Below are 22669 nucleotides of genomic sequence, written 5' to 3' on the forward strand. Positions count from 1 at the left end.
GACTTAGTCCCTCTTTTCTTAAAAGCTTCTACTGAAGACCTTTGTCCTGTTGTAGGAGAGCCAATTGCTCTCTGTAGTGCCAATCTGTAGTGTTACTCCAACAAGATACCCTTTGTGTTTCTGTGTGCAGTGTGATAAAATCAAAGTTCACTTTGCATTATTCTATGGTGTTTAAGTTTAACACTTGTTACACAGAACTTGATTTTTCCTCCTTCTATTCCTTCTGTACAGACTGCTGCAAAAATGAGTACCTCAGAAGATGTTTGTAGAAAAGATCTGAAGGTGATCCATGGCTGCCCCTTGACCTATGCTTTTGTGCTCAATTGGGAGAAAATTGAAGAGTTCCAGAGCAGACCAGGTGACATAGTAGTAACCACTTACCCTAAATCAGGTGAGTCCTGTGTCCTGAATAATCCAGATCTAACCTGCCTTTTTTGTCTTATATTTTTCTTTTATTCATTTGTATGTGTGTAGCTGTTTGTATGTGGGAATAAGTACATGTGTGTGAGTGGCTACAGAAGTTAGACGAATCCTCTCTTCAGAGCTGGTATGGGGACTGGTGGGGACTGGTGTTAAAATTTAGAAGGAGAAAGGGAAGGGTGTTAGGATATTTTAATCTCAAAAAGTATCTATTTTTTTAAGTCACAAAAAATGCTTCATGCCTACATGTGTGAGTTTCTCAAAGAGAATATCATTAAATAATAACCAAACCATTAAGACAAAGAAACTGGTCACACCTTCTGTTACAGGTACTACTTGGCTTAGTGAAATTGTAGACATGGTTCTCAATGATGGAAATGTTGAAAAATGTAAGCGAGATGTTATTACCTCTAAAGTTCCAATGTTGGAACTGAGTGTCCCTGGACTAAGAAAATCAGGTAAGATTAGATCCCCTTGTGTTTGTTGGCATCCACAATAGTGTCTGGGTTTGGTAAATATATGGAATGGTTCCCCAGGTGGGGCAGTCTCTGCCTTTCTAAAGTTACAATTTTTGTGTACATTCCTTGATGAGAAGATGCATATTTTACTAATGATTCTATAAAGTCAATGAATAATTCTTTATAATTTTGCAAACATCTGTGCTCTGTTTCTTTCTCCTTTATTTATTCTTTTTTTTCTAATTTGAAATTACAGATAGGGCAAGGTTAGGTGAGAATACTTATTCAAGAATTACAATTGCACTGTAGTTAAAGAATTATTAGTAAAATATGAATCTTCTCATCAATGAATGTACACAAATATTGTAACATTAGAAAGTAAGTTAACTTAATCAATTCTACTACTCACACAGAGCCAAAGAATAAAACTGTATGAGATATAATTATAAGAAAGATTGCCTTAGATGGCATGTTCAATTCTAGCTCCAAATAATTAAGGACTAAAGTTGTACAGCTATTTTGGGGAAACATAATGTAGGAGCATGAATCATACAAGTGTTAATGGATTAATGCATAAAAACCCTTAGGGCAACACACTGACTAAAGCAACAGTGGAGAAAAAGGAAGGGGTGGGGTGCAAAACAACTTGAAATCATATAGCGTAGGATTAAATATATAAATATGAAATGCTTAAAAGTTTCTTTAATTTCATTATAAACATAGTAGGGAAGACATTTAGGCATGTGGGAGTCATTGAGTGGCATTTTTGTTGTTTAAAATACAAAGGCTACACAGGTGACTATGTGAGATTGAATTTGTAATGCTAGAGACATACTTTAGATTGATTGACTGACAGACCACCTAAGAAGTATGAGGAAATGAAGAATGAAGGGTGAGTCCAGAAGTTTTAATTAGGTCAACCAAATGTTCTATGAAGCCAGGGGTTTATTTGGTGACTTGGGAAGGATGTATCTGGGTAAGGTTATTAATCATTTTGTATAAAATGCTAAATTTGAGGTATTTTAAATAATCAGTGAAAGATATTCAATTGACAACTTTCGGCATAATTAACCCTTGGAAACAAGACTGTTGACCGACAAAAGTATCATCAAAATATAATGGTTATCCATAAACCTATCATAATGAAGAAGTTTAGATAGTGGAAATAACAAAAATCTTAAAGCTAGGATGGACTGGAAAAACCTGGTCATACAAGCAACTATAAAATATCATTTTAAGTAAACCTGCTGGGAACCTAGATAAGAACACAGAAGAATGGGAATCACCTTTCCCATACTTCAATTTAAACAGCAGTGTACAAATTCCTTACTCCTCTGGAGATGACTCACAGCAAGAAGGTTTATAACTTCTAGAGGAAGGGATCTGTTGGTCCTTAGTTGCTGTCTAAAGTAGAGGTAAATTAAAAGCTTGAAAATTAACAATAACTTTAATATCACAGAAAATATAAAACCAAATAGTGTAGATACAGGAGTCTGAGATTACTGCTGAAGGCAGGGTTAAGAGTGGAGTCAATTGCCATAAAGAGGTCTGTTGAAGTGTAACCAAGAGATAAAGGTCTACTTTAGAGCCAGTTGTAGATACCTGTGACACCCTGATATGACCTAGAGATCATAGTCATGATCTAAAAGGCTAAGTTAAACCACTTCACCTGGAAAAATGATTCTGAGAAAGAGGAAAATCAGAAACCTTTTTGTGAAATTTGAGCCAGGGACAAGGAAAAATAGGCATGGGAAGACAGCTTAAAAATAACAGAGGGAAACTCGTGCCTATAGAGGATTACAACTTTCATTTCTCTGTACTGGGAAACATGGCTGCTGCTACACGTTTGAAGACTTGAGATCTGATGTGGAATTTTCTATTTTTAGGTAATATCTTCAGATAAATCCAGAATATCCAACCTCCAATTATATCTAAAATTCTGACCATAAAACATTTGATTTAGAATAAATTAAATCCCAACGATTTAAAAAGAAACCCAAATGAAAAATATGCTATTTATCTAAAACTCAAATTTAACCAGCTACCTTAGACTTTTATTTGATTTTCATGACCTTATTTCTATTGTTATAAAAGGGTTGTGTTTCATATTTGTCGTGACCATAGAGTTCAGTCAACAAGATATTCACTTGTAAATAAAATAAATTACATTCCTGTTCTGAGAGAATTTCCATTCTATTATATACTACATGTTGTATATTATATTATATTATCATATATATGTTATATATTATCATATATATATATATATATATATATATATAATAGAGTGAGCATAGACAATAAGAATGAGAACAGTGAATCAAGTACATTTCTTTTGTGAAAAGTTGCCTATAAAGAATAGGCTGCCATGGACTTGTCTAAATAGTCCAAGCTGGCCTTGAATTTAAGATTCTCATGCCTCAGCCTCTTAAGTATTTGGATGAAAACTTTGAGACACAATGACAAAGGACATGCAGTGTTACATACAAGTAAATGTTATACAGAACACTGGGAATGAATGTTATATTATAAATTATTATAAACAATTAAAACTGTCATATTACAAATTATAAATGATTAAAACAAGAGATTGTTTGGAGTTGATTAATCAAATGTAAGGGTTTTTCAGGAAAATACATTCCTGTCCTGAAAGTAACAAGAATATGTTCTATTAACAGGTAATTTAAAGATTAGAGTAGTTTTAAGTGATATTGAAATTTAAGTATATATAAGACTTTAAGATATGAATGAAATATGTGATAGAACTACATGTGATAAAATTCTGAAGAAATAGATCTGATAAAATTCCAAGTTACTAAGTAGTATTTTATTCCTCATTTTTGGACTGAAGAAAATAAAACATGACTCACAAATTATTTAAAAATATCTCACAAGGATTGAATGATAGTAGATATTTTAACACACTGAGTTAAATGTCCAACAGTACACTGTTACCTGCCTACTGATACTACTTCCAGAAATTCTGAAAAGGTGACTATAGTTGATTTAAAAATTCCCCTACATTTAATATTTCTCAAAAATGGAAAAATTTATTAGAAGACAGAGAGATAACTCATCAGGAAAAGGTAATTTTTGCATATGTACAATAATCTGGAACCCACAGTGCAAGAGAAGGTGGACTCTTCAAAGTCCTCTGACTTCCATAAGAGTGCTGTGACAGATATACACATCTAACACACACACACACACACACACACACACACACACACACACACATGCACACATGCACACATGCACACATGCACACAAACATGCCCGTGAAAATGTGCACAGTAAAATAGCATTTACAAATGTTCGTGGGGAAGATGAAGAAATCTGAGCTTTTTTGATACTCTGATTTTTCTGTTTTAAACTGAAATTCCCAGGTGTTGAACTCTTGAAGACAACTCCATCACCTCGGATAATAAAGACACATCTTCCAATTGCTCTGCTTCCAAAATCCTTCTGGGAGAACAAGTGCAAGGTACATTCAGGGCCACAGGTCAAGCTTCCAGTTGAACCTGGTCCATTTATCTGTTCTCGAGTGTAAGAAATTGTAGCATACTTTGTGATGCAGAAAACTGAACTACACTAGAAAGTGCTTGATATTTTCTCTCTCTCTCTCCTCCCATTTTTCTCCCTTCCCCATCTCTCCTTTATCCTCTCCTCACCTCTTCTTTTCCCTTTCCTTGTCTCCTCTTCTCTCCTCTCTTCTGGTTCCATTTCATTTGTTTGAGACAGGTATAACTATATATTCAAGGTTGGCCTTGACATTGATATTACCCTCCTAATCTTTCTTCTCCAGTCCCACAAATTCTACAATAATAGGTGTCTGTCACTATCAACAGTTGAGATTTTTAAAATTAATTTCAATTTATGTATATGAAGTTTCTAAATTTAAATGTAACAGTACAATATTGCCATTTTTATCCCCTTTCTGCCCCAAATCATGTTATTCTACAGAGTATTAAAGAAAGAATATATTATTTCCATAATATTTGTTGACATTATTTAGTGAAATATTTGTGACTGTTTACTCAGCAAGAAACTTCAAGTTCTTCAAGAGTTAATTATTGATTTTTTCTCTTTCTTTTACTTATTCACTTTATATCCATCACCGCCCTCCTCAGCTCCCAGTGACCTCTTCCCACAATCCATCTCCCATTCCCCTCCCCTTCTCCTCTGAGAAGGTGGAGTCCACCCCCATATTCCCCCCATCCTGGCACATCAATTCTCTGTAGAAGGGCTAGACACCTGCTTTCCCACTGAGGCCATATAAGGCAGCCTAGCTAGAAGACAATATCCCACAAACAGGCTACAGCTTTTGGGATTGTCCCAGTTCTAACTGTTCAGTACCCACAAGAAGACCAAAGTACACAGTTGCTATGTATGTGCAGAAGGCCTAGGTCTAGCCTGTGTAGACCTAGGCCTTCTTTTTTATCACTATTTTTTTATTGAATATAATCTTCATTATATTTCAAATGATAAAACCTTTCCCAGTTTCTCCCTTCCCCGAAAAGCCCCAACTCCTCCTCCCACCCCCTGCATTCATGTATAGGCCCTCCACTTGACACATTCCTACCTCCCTTCCCCTTGGTTTCCTTTTGTTGGTGCATGTAATGAGCCTTTATCTGACCAAGGACCACTCCTCCCACTGATACCCGACAAGGCATTCCTCTGCCACATTTTTTGCTGGAAGCATATGTCCCCCTTGGTTGATGGTTTAGTCCCTGGGAGTCCTAAAGTGTCTGGGTGACCTACATCATTGTTATTCCCATGGGGCTGTAGACCCCTTCAGCTCCTCCAGACCACCCTTCAACTCCTCCATTAGGGACCCCACACCAAGACCAATGGTTGGCTGATAGCATCTGCCTCTGTATGTGTAAGGCTCTGGCAGGGCCCCTCTGAGACAACCATGGAATGCTCCTTTTAGTATGGCTTTCTTGTCATCCATAATAGTGTCAGGGGGTTGGTGACTAAACTACAAAGCTTCTGTAAGGCAAAGGACATGGTCAATAGGACAAAACAGCAACCAACAAATTTGGAAAAGATCTTTACCAATCCTACATCTGATAGAGGGCTAATATCCAATGTATACAAAGAACTCAAGAAGTTAGTCCCCAGAGAGTCAAATAACACTATTAAAAATGGGGTACAGAGCTAAACGGAATACTCAACTGTAGAAAATCAAAACTCAAATAGCTCTAAAGCACCTAAAGAAATGTTCAGCATCCTTAGTTATCAGGGAAATGCAAATCAAAACAACACTGAGATCACAATAACTGCTGCTTTGTATGTGCAGAAGGCCTAGGTCTTCACAACATAGTGATCACAACATAGTGATCACAACACCACCTCACACCAGTCAGAATGGCTAAGATCAAAAACTCAGGGAACAGCAGATGTTGGAGAGGATGTGGGGAAAGAGGAACACTTCTCCATTGTTGGTGGGATTGCAGGCTGGTAAAACCACTCTGGAAATCAGTTTGGCGATTCCTCAGAAAATTGTTCTACCTGAGGACCCAGCTATACCACTCCTAGGTATATACCCAGAAGATGCTCCTGCATGTAATAAGGACACATGTTCAACTATGTTCAAGGCTGCCTCATTTATAATAGCCAGAAGCTGGAAAGACCCCAGATGTCTTTCAACAGAGGAATGGATACAGAAACTGTGGTATATATACACAATGGAGTACTACTCAGCTATTAAAAACAATGCATTCATGAAATTCTTAGGCAAATGGATGGAATTAGAAAGTGCCATCCTGAGTGAGGCAACCCAATCACAGAAGAGTGCACATGGTATGCACCCACTGTTAAGTGGATGTTAGCCCCAAAGCTCAAAATAAACAAGTTACAATTCACTGACCACAGGAAACTCAATAAGAAGAAAGACTGAAGTGAGGGTGCTTTGATTCCTCTGAGAAAAGGAACAAAATACTCACAGGAGCAATAAAGGTGACAAAGTGTGGAGCAGAGACTGAAGTAAAGGCCACCCAGAGTTTGCACTACCTGGGAATTCCTCCTATAAATAGTCACTGCCTATGTTCTTTAGTTGGTGGTTAAGTCTCTGAGAGCCTCAAGGGTCCAGGTTAATTGACTGTCGGTTTTCCGGTAGCATTCCTATCTCCTTCAAGGCCACAATTCTTCCTCCTATTCTTCCATAAAAGTCTCATAGCTCCATCCACTGTTTGACTGAGTGTCTGTCTGAATCAGCTGCTGGGTGAGTGTCTCAGAAGATACCCATGCTAGACTCCTGTCTGCAAGCATAACAGAGTATCACTAATAGTGTTAGGGATTGGTGCTTGCCCATATCCTCAATGCGGTGAGTCCCAACTAAGGTCACTCCATTTGGTTCTTGCGCTCCTCCCCTATTTTAGGTCATGAAATGCTCCTGACCTCCCCTCCCTACCAGCTATAGATTTCCATCCATTCTCATTGCCATGTTGCCATTTCTCTGTCCCTCTCCACAACTGATCTTGAATGACTTCCATTTTCCTCCCTATTCCCTTTCCCACCCAGGTATCTCACCCTCCATTTCCCTCTTAAAACTATTTAATTCTCCCTTCTTAAGTGAGATTCAAGCATCCTTGCTTGGACTTTCTTATTTGGCTTCTTTGGGTCTGTGTAGTGTAGAGTAGTGTAGTGTGGGTATCCTGTATTTTATAGCTAATATCCACTTATAAGTGACTACATACCATGCATGTCCTTTTGATTTGGGCTACCTCCCTGAGAATGATATCCTCAAGTTTCATCCATTTGCCTAAAAAATTCATGATGTCTTTGATAGTAACTCTGCTGTGCAAATTATCTAGTTCTCCTTACTTGCATTTATGTAAAGAATTTGGTGTGCATAAGGTTAAAACAAAGTGTAATCATGCTTATATATGAAAGTATCATCTTTATATGGTAACAAAACCTTAAGAAATTCATGAGAAGAGATTCTACATTAGAAGTGCTGTTCGTAGTTCATGAAAACAGATGTAGAGATGCAGCCAAACATTAGGCATAGCTTGTGCACCTTATGGAAGAATCATGGGAAAGATCGAAGGAGTGGGAGGGGTCCCTACAGGAAGACCTACAGAGCCTCCACTAACCTGGGCACATGTGGCTCACAGAGACTTAACAGCCAAGCAGGGCGGCGGCGGTGGCGGTGGCAGTGCAGCAGTGGCTGGTCCAGCTGAAGGGCCATCAGCAGTGGAACCAAGGCGACACAGGGTCCAGTTAGGCCCTGCGCCCACGACCACTGACCTTCACTGACCAGCCGGGCAGCAAGCAGCTGCAGTTGTGCGGCGCCTTTCCTGCACGGAAGCCACTTCAGAACTCGGCCTCCCACCAGTCAGGAGAGGTGCATTCATCTTGGTTTCGGACTCCAGGGATCGGACAGACTGAGGTACACAAACATAATCCGAGGCCAACACCGCGGTGGTCTGAGCCCGACGGACGTTGGCCTGCACCCAGGCCCTGAGCTGGTTGGGGGGCCATCGGGGTGCCAACCCAGCCAGGAGGTTTTTTGCCCGGACCTGCGCGCGCGCCGCCATTTTGCCTGCAGGACGACAGAGAGCTCTGGCGGGCAGACCTGTAACAGGCATAGCCTGAGGCTAACAAAGCGGGGGGGGGGGGGGGCTAGGTCCCAAAAGGCACAGGACTGACCCCAAGAACTAGGCGGCTTGGTGGGCCATCTGAGAGTCAACCCGCCCAGGAGGTTGTTAGCACAGCAGACTCTCCCGGCAATTTCAGGGAGCGCGGGCGCGCACGCCCACCATCCTAGTCAACTGGCGGACCCAATTGACAGTCATAGCCCTAGGGGAACTTTGCTCGGACCTTGGCCTCCCAGGCTTTTGCCTGGACTCAGGGACTGGGTGGCCAGGCTAACCTTCTGTGTGCCAGCCCGGTTGGCGGATCGGCTGCCCAGCGGAGTGAGCGGAACACAGGGGAGGTCACAGCAGCATACACCATCAGCACTCCCTGGGGGTGCACACGGGCTCCATCTGGTCCACAGACACAATCTGGGGCAAGGCCTCAGGTGGAAGCCCTCAGCTCTACTCTCTCCGCTTCCTGATCCAGATCAGCCTGGGCGGCAGCACCACATCTCCAAGTCCTGCAAGAGGCTAGCTGGGCTTCCGGGCGGCCAGCTGGGAGAAGTCAGTGTGCTCCAGTGAATCCAGCGGGCCCCAGCGGGAGCCTTCGGGTGCCTGCTTTGGGATCTGAACAGCCTGGGCAGCAGCACCCTGTCTACAAGCAGTGCAGGAGGTAAGCTGTGCACCACAGGCCAACTGGGAAGGGGCAGCTTGCACTGGTGAGTCCAGCACTGACAAGACAAACTAACACCAGTGAGAACTAGATGGCAAAAGGCAAACGCAGGAACGTCACTAACAGAAATCAAGGCAATATGGCAACATCTGAACCCAATTCTCCTCTACCAACATGTCCTGGATACCCCATCACACCAGTAAAACAAGATTTGGATTTAAAATCACTGGTCATGATGCTGGTACAGGAACACATGAAGGACATACTTAAAGAAATTCAGGAGAAAATGGATCAAAAGTTAGAAGCCCTTGCAAGGGAAACACAAAAATCATTGAAAGAAATCCAGGAGAATACAAAAGCCAACAAGGAGGAAATGCAAAAAACACTTAAAGAAATACAGGAGAACTTTGGTCAACAGGCTGAGGTCATGAAAGACGAAACACAAAAATCTCTTAAAGAAATACAGGAGAACTTTGGTCAACAGGCTGAGGTCATGAAAGAGGAAACACAAAAATCTCTTAAAGAATTACAGGAAAGCACAAACAAGCAAGTGAAGGAGCTAAGCAAAACCATCCAGGATCTAAAATCAGAAGTAGAAACAACTAAGAAAACTCAAAGGGAGAGAACTTTGGAAATAGAAAGCCTTGGGAAGAAATCAGGGGACAGAGATGCAAATATCAACAACAGAATACAAGAGATAGAAGAAAGAATCTCAGATGCTGAAGATTCCATAGAAACCATGGACTCAACAGTTAAAGAAAATGCAAAATGCAAAAAGCTTGTAACCCAAAATATCCAGGAAATCCAGGACACAATGAGAAGACCAAACCTAAGGATTATAGGCATAGATGAGAGTGAAGATTTACAACTTAAAGGGCCAGCAAATATCTTCAATAAAATTATGGAAGAAAACTTCCGTAACCTAAAGAGAGAGATGCCCATGAATATACAAGAAGCCTACAGAACTCCAAACAGACTGGACCAGAACAGAAATACTTCCTGTCACATAATAATCAAAGCACCAAATGTTCTAAACAAAGAATACTAAAGGCAGTAAGAGAAAAAGGCCAAGTGACATAGAAAGGAAGACCTATCAGAATCACAGCAGACTTTTCACCTGAGACTATGAAGGCTAGAAGGTCCTGGGCAGATCTCATGCAGACTCTAAGAGAACACAAATGCCAACCAAAACTACTATATCCAGCAAAACTCTCAATCACCATAGATGGAGAAACTAAGATATTTCATGACAAAACCAAGTTTACCCAATATCTATCCACAAACCCAGCCCTAAAATAGGAGGACAACATCAATACAAGGAGGGAAACTTCACCCTGGAAAAAGCAAGATAGTAACCTTTCATCAAACCCAAAAGAAGTTAAGCATTCAAATTTAAAAAATAACGTCAAAAATGATAGGAAGTAACAATCACTATTCCTTAATATCTCTTAACATCAATGGACTTAATGCCCCAATAAAAAGACACAGACTAACTGAATGGATACGTAAACAGGACCCTACATTTTGCTGCTTACAGGAAACACACCTCAGGGTCAAAGACAAACACTACCTTAGAGTAAAAGGCTGGAAGACAATTTTACAAGCAAATGGTCTCAGGAAACAAGCTGGAGTAGCCATTTTAATATCAGATAAAATTGACTTTCAACCCAAAGTCATCAAAAGAGACCCTGAGGGACACTTCTTGCTGGTCAAAGGAAAAATACAAAAAGAAGAACTGTCAATCCTGAACATCTATGCCCCAAATGCAAGGGCACCCTCTTTCGTAAAAGAAACTTTATTAAAACTAAAAGCACACATTGCACCTAACACAATAATTGTGGGTGACTTCAACACTGCACTTTCCTCAATGGACTGATCAGGAAAACAAAAACTAAACAGGGACACAATGAAACTAATTGAAGCTTTGGACCAATTAGATTTAACAGACATATATAGAACATTCTATCCTAAAACAAAAGAATATACCTTTTTCTCAGCACCTCATGGTACCTTCTCCAAAATCGACCATATAATTGGTCACAAGACAGACCTCAACAAATATAAGAAGATAGAACTAATCCCATGCCTCCTATCTGATCACTATGGAGTAAAAGTGGTCTTCAATAGCAACAGAAACAAAAGAAAACCCACATACACGTGGAAACTGAACAATACTCTACTCAATGATACCTTGGTCAAGGAAGAAATAAAGAAAGAAATTAAAGACTTTTTAGAACACAATGAAAATGAAAACACAACATACCCAAATCTATGGGACACAATGAAAGCAGTGCTAAGAGGAAAACTCATAGCCCTGAGTGCCTCCAAAAAGAAAATGGAGAGAGCATACATTACCAGCTTAATGACACACCTGAAAGCCCTAGAACAAAAAGAAGCTATTTCGCCCAGGAGGAGTAGAAGGCAGGAAATCATCAAACTCAGGGCCGAAATCAATCAAGTAGAAACAAAGAGAACTATACAAAAAATCAACAAAGCCAGGAGCTGGTTCTTTGAGAAAATCAACAAGATAGGTAAACCCTTAGCCAGACTGACCAAAGGGCACAGAGAAAGTATCCAAATTAACAAACTTAGAAATGAAAAGGGAGATATAACAACGGAAACGGAGGAAATCCAAAAAAATCATTAGATCCTACTACAAGAGCCTGTACTCAACACAACTGGAGAATCTGGAGGAAATGGACAATTTCCTTGACAGATACCAAATACCAAAATTAAATCAGGACCAACTAGACCATCTAAACAGTCCCATAATGCCTAAAGAAATAGAAGGAGTCATAGAAAGTCTTCCAACCAAAAAAAGCACAGGACCAGATGGCTTCAGTGCAGAATTCTACCAGACCTTCAAAGAAGAGTTAACACCAATACTCTTCAAACTATTCCACAAAATAGAAACAGAAGGAACACTACCCAATTCCTTCTACGAAGCCACAATTACGCTGATACCAAAGCCACACAAAGATCCAACAAAGAAAGAGAACTTCAGACCAATTTCCCTTATGAACATCGATGCAAAAATACTCAATAAAATTCTTGCCAACCGAATCCAAGAACACATCAAAACGATCATCCACCCTGATCAAGTAGGCTTTATCCCGGGAATGCAGGGTTGGTTCAATATATGGAAATCCATCAATACAATCCACTACATAAACAAACTCAAAGAACAAAACCACATGGTCATTTCATTGGATGCTGAAAAAGCATTTGACAAAATTCAGCATCCTTTCATGCTTAAAGTCTTGGAGAGAACAGGAAGTCAAGGCCCATACCTAAACATAGTAAAAGCAATATACAGCAAACCGGTAGCCAACATCAAACTAAATGGAGAGAAACTTGAAGCAATCCCACTGAAATCAGGGACCAGACAAGGCTGCCCCCTTTCTCCTCATCTTTTCAATATTGTACTTGAGGTACTAGCTCGGGCAATTCGACAACATAAGGAGGTCAAAGGGATACAAATTGGAAAGGAAGAAGTCTAACTATCATTATTTGCAGACGACATGATCGTCTACCTAAGTGACCCAAAGAACTCCACTAAAGAACTCCTACAGCTGATAAATAACTTCAGCAAAGTGGCAGGTTATAAAATCAACTCAAGCAAATCAGTGGCCTTCCTATACTCAAAGGATAAGCAGGCTGAGAAAGAAATTAGGGAAATGACCCCCTTCACAATAGCCACAAACAGTATGAAGTATCTTGGGGTGACTCTTACCAAACATGTGAAAGATCTGTGTGACAAGAACTTCAAGACTCTGAAGAAGGAAATGGAAGAAGACCTCAAAAAAATGGGAAAACCTCCCATGCTCATGGATCGGTAGAATCAATATGGTTAAAATGGCCATTTTGCCTAAAGCACTATACAGATTCAATGCAATACCCATCAAAATCCCAACTCAATTCTTCACAGAGTTAGAAAGAGCAATTATCAAATTCATCTGGAACAACAAAAAACCCAGGATAGCTAAAACTATTCTCAGCAACAAAAGAAAATCTGGGGGAATCAGTATCCCTGACCTCAAGCATTAGTACAGAGCAATAGTTTTAAAAACTGCATGGTATTGGTACAGTGACATGCAGGAGGATCAATGGAACAGGATTGAAGATCCAGAAATGAACCCACACACCTATGGCCACTTGATCCTCGACAAAGAGGCTGAAAACATCCAATGGAAAAAAGATAGCCTTTTCAACAAATGGTGCTGGTTGAACTGGAGGGCAGCATGCAGAAGAATGCGAATTGATCCATCCTTGTCTCCTTGTACTAAGCTCAAATCCAAATGGATCAAGGACCTCCACATAAAGCCAGACACTCTGAAGCTAATAGAAAAGCAACTGGGGAAGACCCTTGAGGACATCGGTACAGGGAGAAAGTTTCTGAACAGAACACCAATAGCGTATACTCTAAGAGCAAGAATTGACAAATGGGACCTCATAAAATTACAAAGTTTCTGTAAGGCAAAGGACACCATCAAGAGGACAAATCGGCAACCAACAAATTGGGAAAAGATCTTCACCAATCCTACATCAGATAGAGGGCTAATATCCAATATATATAAAGAACTCAAGAAGTTAGACTCCAGAAAACCGAACAACCCTATTAAAAAATGGGGTACAGAGTTAAACAAAGAATTCTCACCTGAAGAAATTCGGATGGCGGAGAGGCATCTTAAAAAATGCTCAACTTCATTAGTCATTAGGGAAATGCAAGTCAAAACAACCCTAAGATTTCATCTTACACCAGTCAGAATGGCTAAGATTAAAAATTCAGGAGACAGCAGGTGTTGGAGAGGGTGTGGAGAAAGAGAAACACTCCTCCACTGCTGGTGGGGTTGCAAATTGGTACAACCACTCTGGAAAGCAGTCTGGCGGTTCCTCCGAAAACTGGGCACCTCACTTCCAGAAGATCCTGCTATACCACTCCTGGGCATATACCCAGAAGACTCCCCACCATGTAATAAGGATACATGTTCTACTATGTTCATAGCAGCCCTATTTATAATCGCCAGATGCTGGAAAGAACCCAGGTATCCCTCAACAGAAGAGTGGATGCAAAAAATGTGGTATATCTACACAATGGAGTACTATTCAGCCATTAGAAACAATGAATTCATGAAATTCTTAGGCAAATGGATGGAGCTAGAGAATATCATACTAAGTGAGGTAACCCTGACTCAAAAGGTGAATCATGATATGCACTCACTAATAAGTGGATATTAACCTAGAAAACTGGAATACCCAAAACATAATCCATACATCAAATGAGGTACAAGAAGAAAGGAGGATTGGCCCCTGGTTCTGGAAAGACTCATTGAAACAGTATTCGGCAAAACAAGAACGGGGAAGTGGGAAGGGGTGGGTGGGAGGACAGGGGAAGAGAAGGGGACTTTCGGGGAGTGGGGGGCGGGCTAGAAAAGGGAAATAATTTGAAATGTAAATAAATTATATCGAATAAAAAAAATCTTAAATACAAAAAAAAAAAAAGGTGACCAACTATGAAAGGAGGGAGGAATTGGTGTGTTGTTTTATAAGTTGTGTAAAAAAAAAAAAGAGTAAGGTACAGAATCTTTGGTGATAAATAAAAGAACAATTTACAAAAAAAAATCAAAACAAAAAAAAAACCAAAAAAACAAACAAACAAAAAAAACAAACAACAACAAAAAAAAAACACCCAAGCAAAGAGCCAGAATGGACTGGATCTAGCTCCTCTTCCCCTCAACACACACACACACACACACACACACACACACACATGCACACAGCAGCTGTGCAGCTTGGTCACTTAACAATTGGAGCAGGAGCTAGAGGTGACTTGGACTTGGATTCTGTTGCCTGACTTTAGATCCCTTTTCATATAGCTGGGATGCCTTGTCTGGCGTCAGTGGGAAAGCATGTACTTAGTCTTGATGAGACTTGATTCTCCATGGTGGGTTGGGAGAGGGAAATAGGGGAATAAAATAGGAGAGAAGAGGGGATTTGATTGGAAAAGGAGAGAGACAGCGAGAGAGACAAGAGAGGAGGTTGATGAGGAAACTCTGGGAAGCAAGCCAATAAGCAGTGTATAGTGTACCTTTATCATCTTTGTTTTAATCCCTGCCTTGGCTTCCTCTGATAATGATAACATATAAGTCAAATATTCCTCCACAAGAAGGAGGAGGAGGTCAAGGAGGAGGAGGAGGTCAAGGAGGAGGAGGAGGTGGTAGTGGTGATAATGGTGGAGGAGAAAAAAAGGAGGAAGAGGAGGAAGAGAAGTGCTGATAGAGGAGCACTATCATCCACAATTTCTAGAAGAAAAAGTATTTTGCTGTTTAACTTATATTGGTACCCTTTACTAATAATGCATCACCCTTTATTTTTCTTCCTTTCTCATGTAGATGATTTACCTTGCTCGAAATGGCAAGGATGTTGCTGTCTCCTATTATCATTTTGATCTAATGAATAATCTTCAACCTTTTCCTGGTACCTGGGAAGAATATCTGGAGAAATTCCTAGCTGGAAATGGTAGGTAGGCCTAAGCATTAGCTTTAAAATGCTAAATAGATTGTAATTTAAAATACTGCAAAATTTAAAGAATTGAGTTTCCTTTCATGATTTTTAAAGTCAGAACATTCATGTTTGGTACAATTTAATATATTAAATCCCATTATAGGAAAGTACATTTAAATTTTTACCATAAAATTCAACTTGAAAGTATAATAATCACTGGCATATGAACACATTCCCAGTGTTAAAAGTCCCTCTTCATGATTTGCTCATCATTAGATATATCTATTATACGTGGTTATTCTGTGATATTTAGATTCTAATTCTGTTATGTAATGATTCTTCCATGGACATCTGCATGACTGAGTGGCAACCAATCTATTCTTACTTTGAATATTCTCTTTGTAATGTATGTTTTATTGGCTAATTTTATCTTCTTGGAAACTTATCCTATAGTCTCAGATTCTTTACTAAAATCCACAAAATATCTTTGCAATTGACTTATCACAAAAAAAGAGACTTGATCTGATGAACACTTAAGAAAGTACTATTTTTTTCTATTTTAGTGGCCTATGGTTCATGGTTTGATCATGTTAAGAGTTGGTGGGAAAAGAGGGAAGGGTATCCATTGATTTACTTATGCTATGAAGACTTGAAACAGGTAACATATTAGATATTTATTATGAAAAATGTGTATACTATGTCATAGCAAAATCATAAAGTTTTATTTTTCGAGTTATATTTGGAATCCAAAATGAAATAGCTGTTTTCCTATTTCCCATGACTCTTCTCTACAGGTTTATCAGATCACTAGCCACTTTGCAATTGTGAAATCATTTACATATATTCCTTCTTTTCTTCTTGGATACCTCAGAAAATGTCTCATGTTTTATCTCAAATAGCCTAAAAATTTTCACTATATCCAAGTTGTATTCACTATAAACCAACTTGTATATCCAAGTTAGTTTGCAGGCCAAAAGAGAATCTAAATTACCCCAATTCTTAATAAAGTCCTATGATATCTTTGAAAAATTTAGCTGATTAATTTCTTCATTAAGTTAATGTGATTTATTCAAAGTAATATATTCTGATTGATGCAAGGAGTTCTTGGGGAATATCTAAATATTTTTTAATCCCCCCAGAAACCTGTTACTTACATTATTCTAAGTAAGTAGTAGTTTGCTTTCTATCATATAGACACTTTTAGACAGTGTCATATATGTATGTATATATACAAACATATACATACATGCACACACACATGTGTATATATATATACATGTATGTATCTGTGTATTAGCTATGTGTATGCATATATATACATATGTGTGTATATACATACACACACATGGCTAATAATGTTTTAAAATGCCGTTGTTTCCATATATGATAAAAATACAGTGCAGTCTCTTCATGAATGTTTTAGAATGTTATTATTTTCCCTAAATCATTTATATATTTTTAACAATTTATAATTTTTAATTATAATTATAATTAATTATTTATAATTTTCTCATTTTTATGAACTCCTCAAACCTAATTCTAACTACTTCTCTCTCTTTTTTAACCATTTTGGAAAACATTTCAAAATTCTACTATAAGAATTTAAGCTGTTTCTTCTCCCGGAAGTTGACACCAACATCTTAATAGATGGTACAGTTTGTAAATTTTAAATCATATCTCTCAATTTTAATTTCAATATTATTTCTTTTCAAAAATTTTTTGATATATAAATGAAGATTTGTTTACCTTCAAGTTACAAACATTAAGTCATGTTATGCTACAAGTACTGAAATGAGAAGATGAATTTTGGTTAATTTTTTTAGTTAGCTGGAGTGTTTCTGCCTGTGTACCTGAGTGGACAAGCTCACAGAGCCCAGGGGACCCTGGTCCTGAGTATTGAGCTACTTAGTGCAGAAACTGGGAGTCAAACTTAAGTCTTCTGGAAGAGCAGTGTGGGCTTTTCACCACCTAGTTGTTGCCCCCAGCTCGTTATTTTCTTCATTGAATTAATGTCTTTCTGGGTAGCATGGCAGACCTCTCTCTTCCTCAACCTCCTGAGTACCATAAGACTCAATCATAAGAAAAGAATTATAAAAGTTGCATCATTTTGTAAATTATGTGAGTGGATTTCATGTTTTTTATTTCCATGCATTTATAATTTAACTCACTGACAGAACCCAAAGAAAGAAATCAAGAAGATTGCCAGCTTTCTAGACAAGACCTTGGACGAAGAGACCCTGGACAGGATCATCCATCATACCTCCTTTGAAATGATGAAGGAAAACCCGCTGGTCAATTACACTCATCTGCCCACAGCGATAATGGATCACAGCAAGTCCCCTTTCATGAGGAAAGGTAAAACTTTGCTGACTGTATGTATCTCTCACCTTTACTTTCTTATGAAAAACAGTTCTGACTTTTACTGTTATATTTAACTTTGCAAAGCGTTTGTTCTTCATAGGAAATCAAAGAAAACTAAAAATACAGTCAAAAGTTTCTTCATTAGATTCAATCTTGCATAGATGAATAGTGTGCATAGTCACTAAAACTTCAATAAATGCCTTTCTCATTTGCTACTCTAAATGAAATTGACTTTTACAATTACTATGCAATTTCTGGTTCATCATTCTACACCGTTCTACAAATTGGCCTAGACCCTCTTCTTTCCTCAGTGGCAGTTTACCTAGAAATATGCAACTTCTTTTTTTTTCTTTTTTTCGATATATTTTTTCTTTACATTTCAAATGATTTCCCCTTTTCTAGACCCCCACTCTCTGAAAGTCCCATCAGCCCCTTCCCTCCCCCTGTTTTCACACCCAACCCTTCCCACTTCCCTGTTCTGTTTTTGCCCTATACTGCTTCACTGAGTCTTTCCAGAACAAGGGGCCACTCCTCCATTCTTCTTGTACCTCATTTGATGTGTGGATTATGTTTTGGGTATTCCAATTTTCTAGGTTAATATCCACTTATTAGTGAGTGCATACCATGATTCACCTTTTGAGTCTGGGTTACCTCACTTAGTATGATGCTCTCTAGCTCCATCCATTTGTCTAAGAATTTCATGAATGCATTGTTTATAATGGCTGAATAGTACTCCATTGTGTATATATACCACATTTTTTTTGCATCCACTCTTTTGTTGAGGGATACCTGGGTTCTTTCCAGCTTCTGGCAATTATAAATAGGGCTGCTATGAACATAGTGGAGCATGTATCCTTATTACATGCTGGGGAATCTTCTGGGTATAGGCCCAGGAGTGGTATAGCAGGATCTTCTGGAAGTGAGGTGCCCAGTTTTCGGAGGAACCGCCAGACTAATTTCCAGAGTGGTTGTACCAATTTGCAACCCCACCAGCAGTAGAGGAATGTTCCTCTTTCTCCACACCCTCTCCAACACCTGCTGTCTCCTGAATTTTTAATCTTAGCCATTCTGACTGGTGTAAGGTGAAATCTCAGGGTTGTTTTGATTTGCATTTCCCTAATGACTAGTGAAGTTGAGCATTTTTTTTATTGTTTATATTCTTTTTTTCCCCAATGTCTTCTTTTTATTGATTTTTTTATTCGATATAATTTTTTATTTACATTTCAAATGATTTCCCCTTTTCTAGCCCCCTACTCCCCGAAAGTCCCGTAAGCCCCCTTCTCTTCCCCTGTCCTCCCACCCACCCCTTCCCACTTCCCCGTTCTGGTTTTGCTGAATACTGCTTCACTGAGTCTTTCCAGAACAAGGGGCCATTCCTCCTTTCTTCTTGTACCTCATTTGATGTGTGGATTATGTTTTGGGTATTCCAGTTTTCTAGGTTAATATCCACTTATTAGTGAGTGCATACCATGATTCACCTTTTGAGTCTGGGTTACCTCACTTAGTATGATGTTCTCTAGCTCCATCCATTTGCCTAAGAATTTCATGAATTCATTGTTTCTAATGGCTTAATAGTACTCCATTGTGTAGATATACCACATTTTTTGCATCCACTCTTCTGTTGAGGAATACCTGGGTTCTTTCCAGCATCTGGCAATTATAAATAGGGCTGCTATGAACCCTATGAGTAGAGCATGTATCCTTATTACCTGGTGGGGAATCCTCTGGGTATATGCCCAGGAGTAGTATAGCAGGATCTTCTGGAAGTGAGGTGTCCAGTTTTCGAAGGAACCGCCAGACTGATTTCTAGAGTGGTTGTACCAATTTGCAACACCACCAGCAGTGGAGGAGTGTTCCTCTTTCTCCACACCCTCTCCAACACCTGCTGTCTCCTGAATTTTTAATCTTAGCCATTCTGACTGGTGTAAGGTGAAATCTCAGGGTTGTTTTGATTTGCATTTCCCTAATGACTAGTGAAGTTGAGCATTTTTAAAGATAAAATGCAACTTCTTTAAAGCCTAAAATCATTTGAAAAATAATTACCATTTTTATAAACATATCTCACCAAAAGGAATTTTCTTTTATTTATGGAAAATTTTTCCTACTTACACGTACTATCTAAATTACTAGAAGCAGGGTTCAAATTTAACTTAAAAGACTAAAGAATTCACTGTTGAAATTATTTGTTTTCATTGAAGTAAATCATATTTATTGAGGCTTCTTATTCATACTCTACTTCAGTAATAATAAATCAGCACTTATCATAGATTAGTAACTTAAATAATTAAAAAGTTTTCTTTTTACTAATGTCACCCTCTATTCTGATTATTTTTTAGAATAGAGACAGAGGAATAGGATCCCCTTTAGTGTTGGACGAAAATAAAACCAAGTGTCTGTGTAAGCATAGATATATAATAAAACAATTTGGAAATGCATTATATTATGATATTTTAATAATAATTATAACTAGCAAGTATTAAATTTATATGGAACACACTGCATTTGTCTTCCAGGTAATTTATAGTATAATAGAACAAGGAAAAGTATTATTAATATTACTCTAATTTGGAACAAAAATGACTAATGTATATGTCTATATATTTATTTACATATAAATTTTGTCTAATAGAGATTTAAAAAGTATTCTCTTTTATTAAAGTAGTTCAAATCAGTCATGTCACTGAAAGTAATTTTGCAAGGAGTTTAACTTTAGTTATATGAATATGGATATAATTTTATGATAGCTCAACGATTGATGGGTCCCACGTCTTTATTTGATGTTTTGGCCTGTGCAGCTTCATCATTGAAGAAAACATGCTGACATAAAACTTATGAAGTATTTACATCATTTGTACAGGAAGAAATGTGGTTAGACTGATCCAAACTTTATCTAGACTGTATAGTCCTTTCTAAATCAATGACATCAAATACATCAATTATCCAGCAATATATAATATATAACTGTAGTATAAAATTTGGAAAAATACTATATGAAATAACACATAATAATTTAAATTTAAAATACTTTAACCAGAAATTATGCATAAATATAAAATATTGGTGGCAATTATCTAGATTCACTTATTCATCCACTCATTCCATCGGCTCTATCTATTTAATAATTCATGTAAGTACAAGCTCCCCTTGAATACCTGCATGAAGCACTTGTTCCTTGAAATTCAAAGTCAATTGTTTGTCTCAAAATGGGTCATATTTCTTATTTATATGTTTTGTTTTAATGTTATTCTCATCTAAATTATAATTAATATTGAAATCTTGTGAATTAGGGGACAAGTGTCTTCCAATGACAGCAGAATTCTCATTTGTAAATTCCAGGAAGTTAAACTCATCAGCTTCCTAGTTGATATCTCTACTAGACAATAAACAGTTAACTTTTTCCAGAGTATAACTGAGAAAATAAAATGTCTACTTACCACTGAACGTTGAACTATAACTCTATAACCCAGGACAGTGAGAAAAAAAAAAGTAACATCTCTCCTATGAAATCGTATGCCCACTGAGAATTTAGATAAGAAAATCATCTCTCTAAAAACAACTCTTGAAATATGAACTCTGTGCTTAGTTATAAGCCTCTTTTTCAATGATAATATTTATTTTTAAATGATTCTGTAAAATAGTCATATTTATTCAATATTATTATTTTTAAATTATTTTAAATTATTTTAAATTATTTTAAATATATTATATATTTATATATAATAATAATAAAATAATAAATATTATTCAATATTGATTATTTTTAAAGATTCATCAGATACCTTTGTATCAATATAAATGTATGTGCATATATGTTATATCACCTTAGTTACAAATTGGGATCAAACTAATAACACTTTTCTTTGTTATTTCATATTAGAAATTATCTTTGAAGCAAATGTGTTATTTTTCAACTTCATCACTTAAGTATCTAGTCTTTCCATTAGGTATATTAGTTTTTTCTTTGTAATCCATGTGTTATTGTTTTTAGGTGTTGTTGGGGACTGGAAAAATTACTTCACAGTGGCCCAAAATGAGAAATTTGATGCTATCTATAAGAAGAAACTGTCTGGAACAACACTTGAGTTCTGCACAGACATTCAGAGTACATGATCTGCAATTTGAATATATGATTTCTTGAAATAGTAAATTGGCATGGAAATCAAATAGATTCATGAGGAAAAAAATAAATGTGCTTAAAAATGCTGATTAAATATATCCTACACATTCCTCAGCAGGTAATATTTCAAATTATCTAGAGCCAATGGCTTTTTTTTATCTGATTTTTCAAAGGATATGTCTTCAGATTCCTAGGTGATTACTAAATCAAATAAATATTTTTTGTGATTTTTGAAAAAAAAGAAGAATTTGGGCTGAGTATTCCATAACTTGGACTGTAACTTGTTTCAGGGTATGAAACATACATTCACATTCTTGAGAAACATATTTCACAGGATACTGTACTTTCTCAGTCTCCCATGTATTTGTACTCAGAGAATGCTAAGTATTTCTTAGAGTTGTGTTTCCTTTGCTATTGAAACAGCAAGTTTGCACATGGTCTGCATTTTCTACACTTGCCCTGGTTTCCCTGTCCTCAGTATCTAACCCAGGACACTATGTTCCCTGGCTATATCCAGGTTTTCATACTGTTCTGTGAGCTATCAATCATCCTT

At 37.7% G+C, this 22669-nt stretch overlaps 1 protein-coding gene across 1 annotated transcript; it reads left to right on the top strand.

Moving 5' to 3' along the window:
- Positions 1 to 243: 243 nt before the first annotated feature.
- Positions 244 to 22109, top strand: Sult1b1 (sulfotransferase family 1B member 1). Its single transcript, XM_052199686.1, has 7 exons — positions 244 to 391; positions 750 to 878; positions 4265 to 4362; positions 15527 to 15653; positions 16202 to 16296; positions 17813 to 17993; positions 21988 to 22109. The coding sequence occupies exons 1-7, from the start codon at positions 244 to 246 to the stop codon at positions 22107 to 22109; spliced, it is 900 nt and encodes a 299-aa protein (XP_052055646.1).
- Positions 22110 to 22669: the final 560 nt, after the last annotated feature.

The sequence above is a fragment of the Apodemus sylvaticus genome, chromosome 11 (assembly GCF_947179515.1).
Source record: "Apodemus sylvaticus chromosome 11, mApoSyl1.1, whole genome shotgun sequence".
Classification (NCBI taxonomy): domain Eukaryota; kingdom Metazoa; phylum Chordata; class Mammalia; order Rodentia; family Muridae; genus Apodemus; species Apodemus sylvaticus.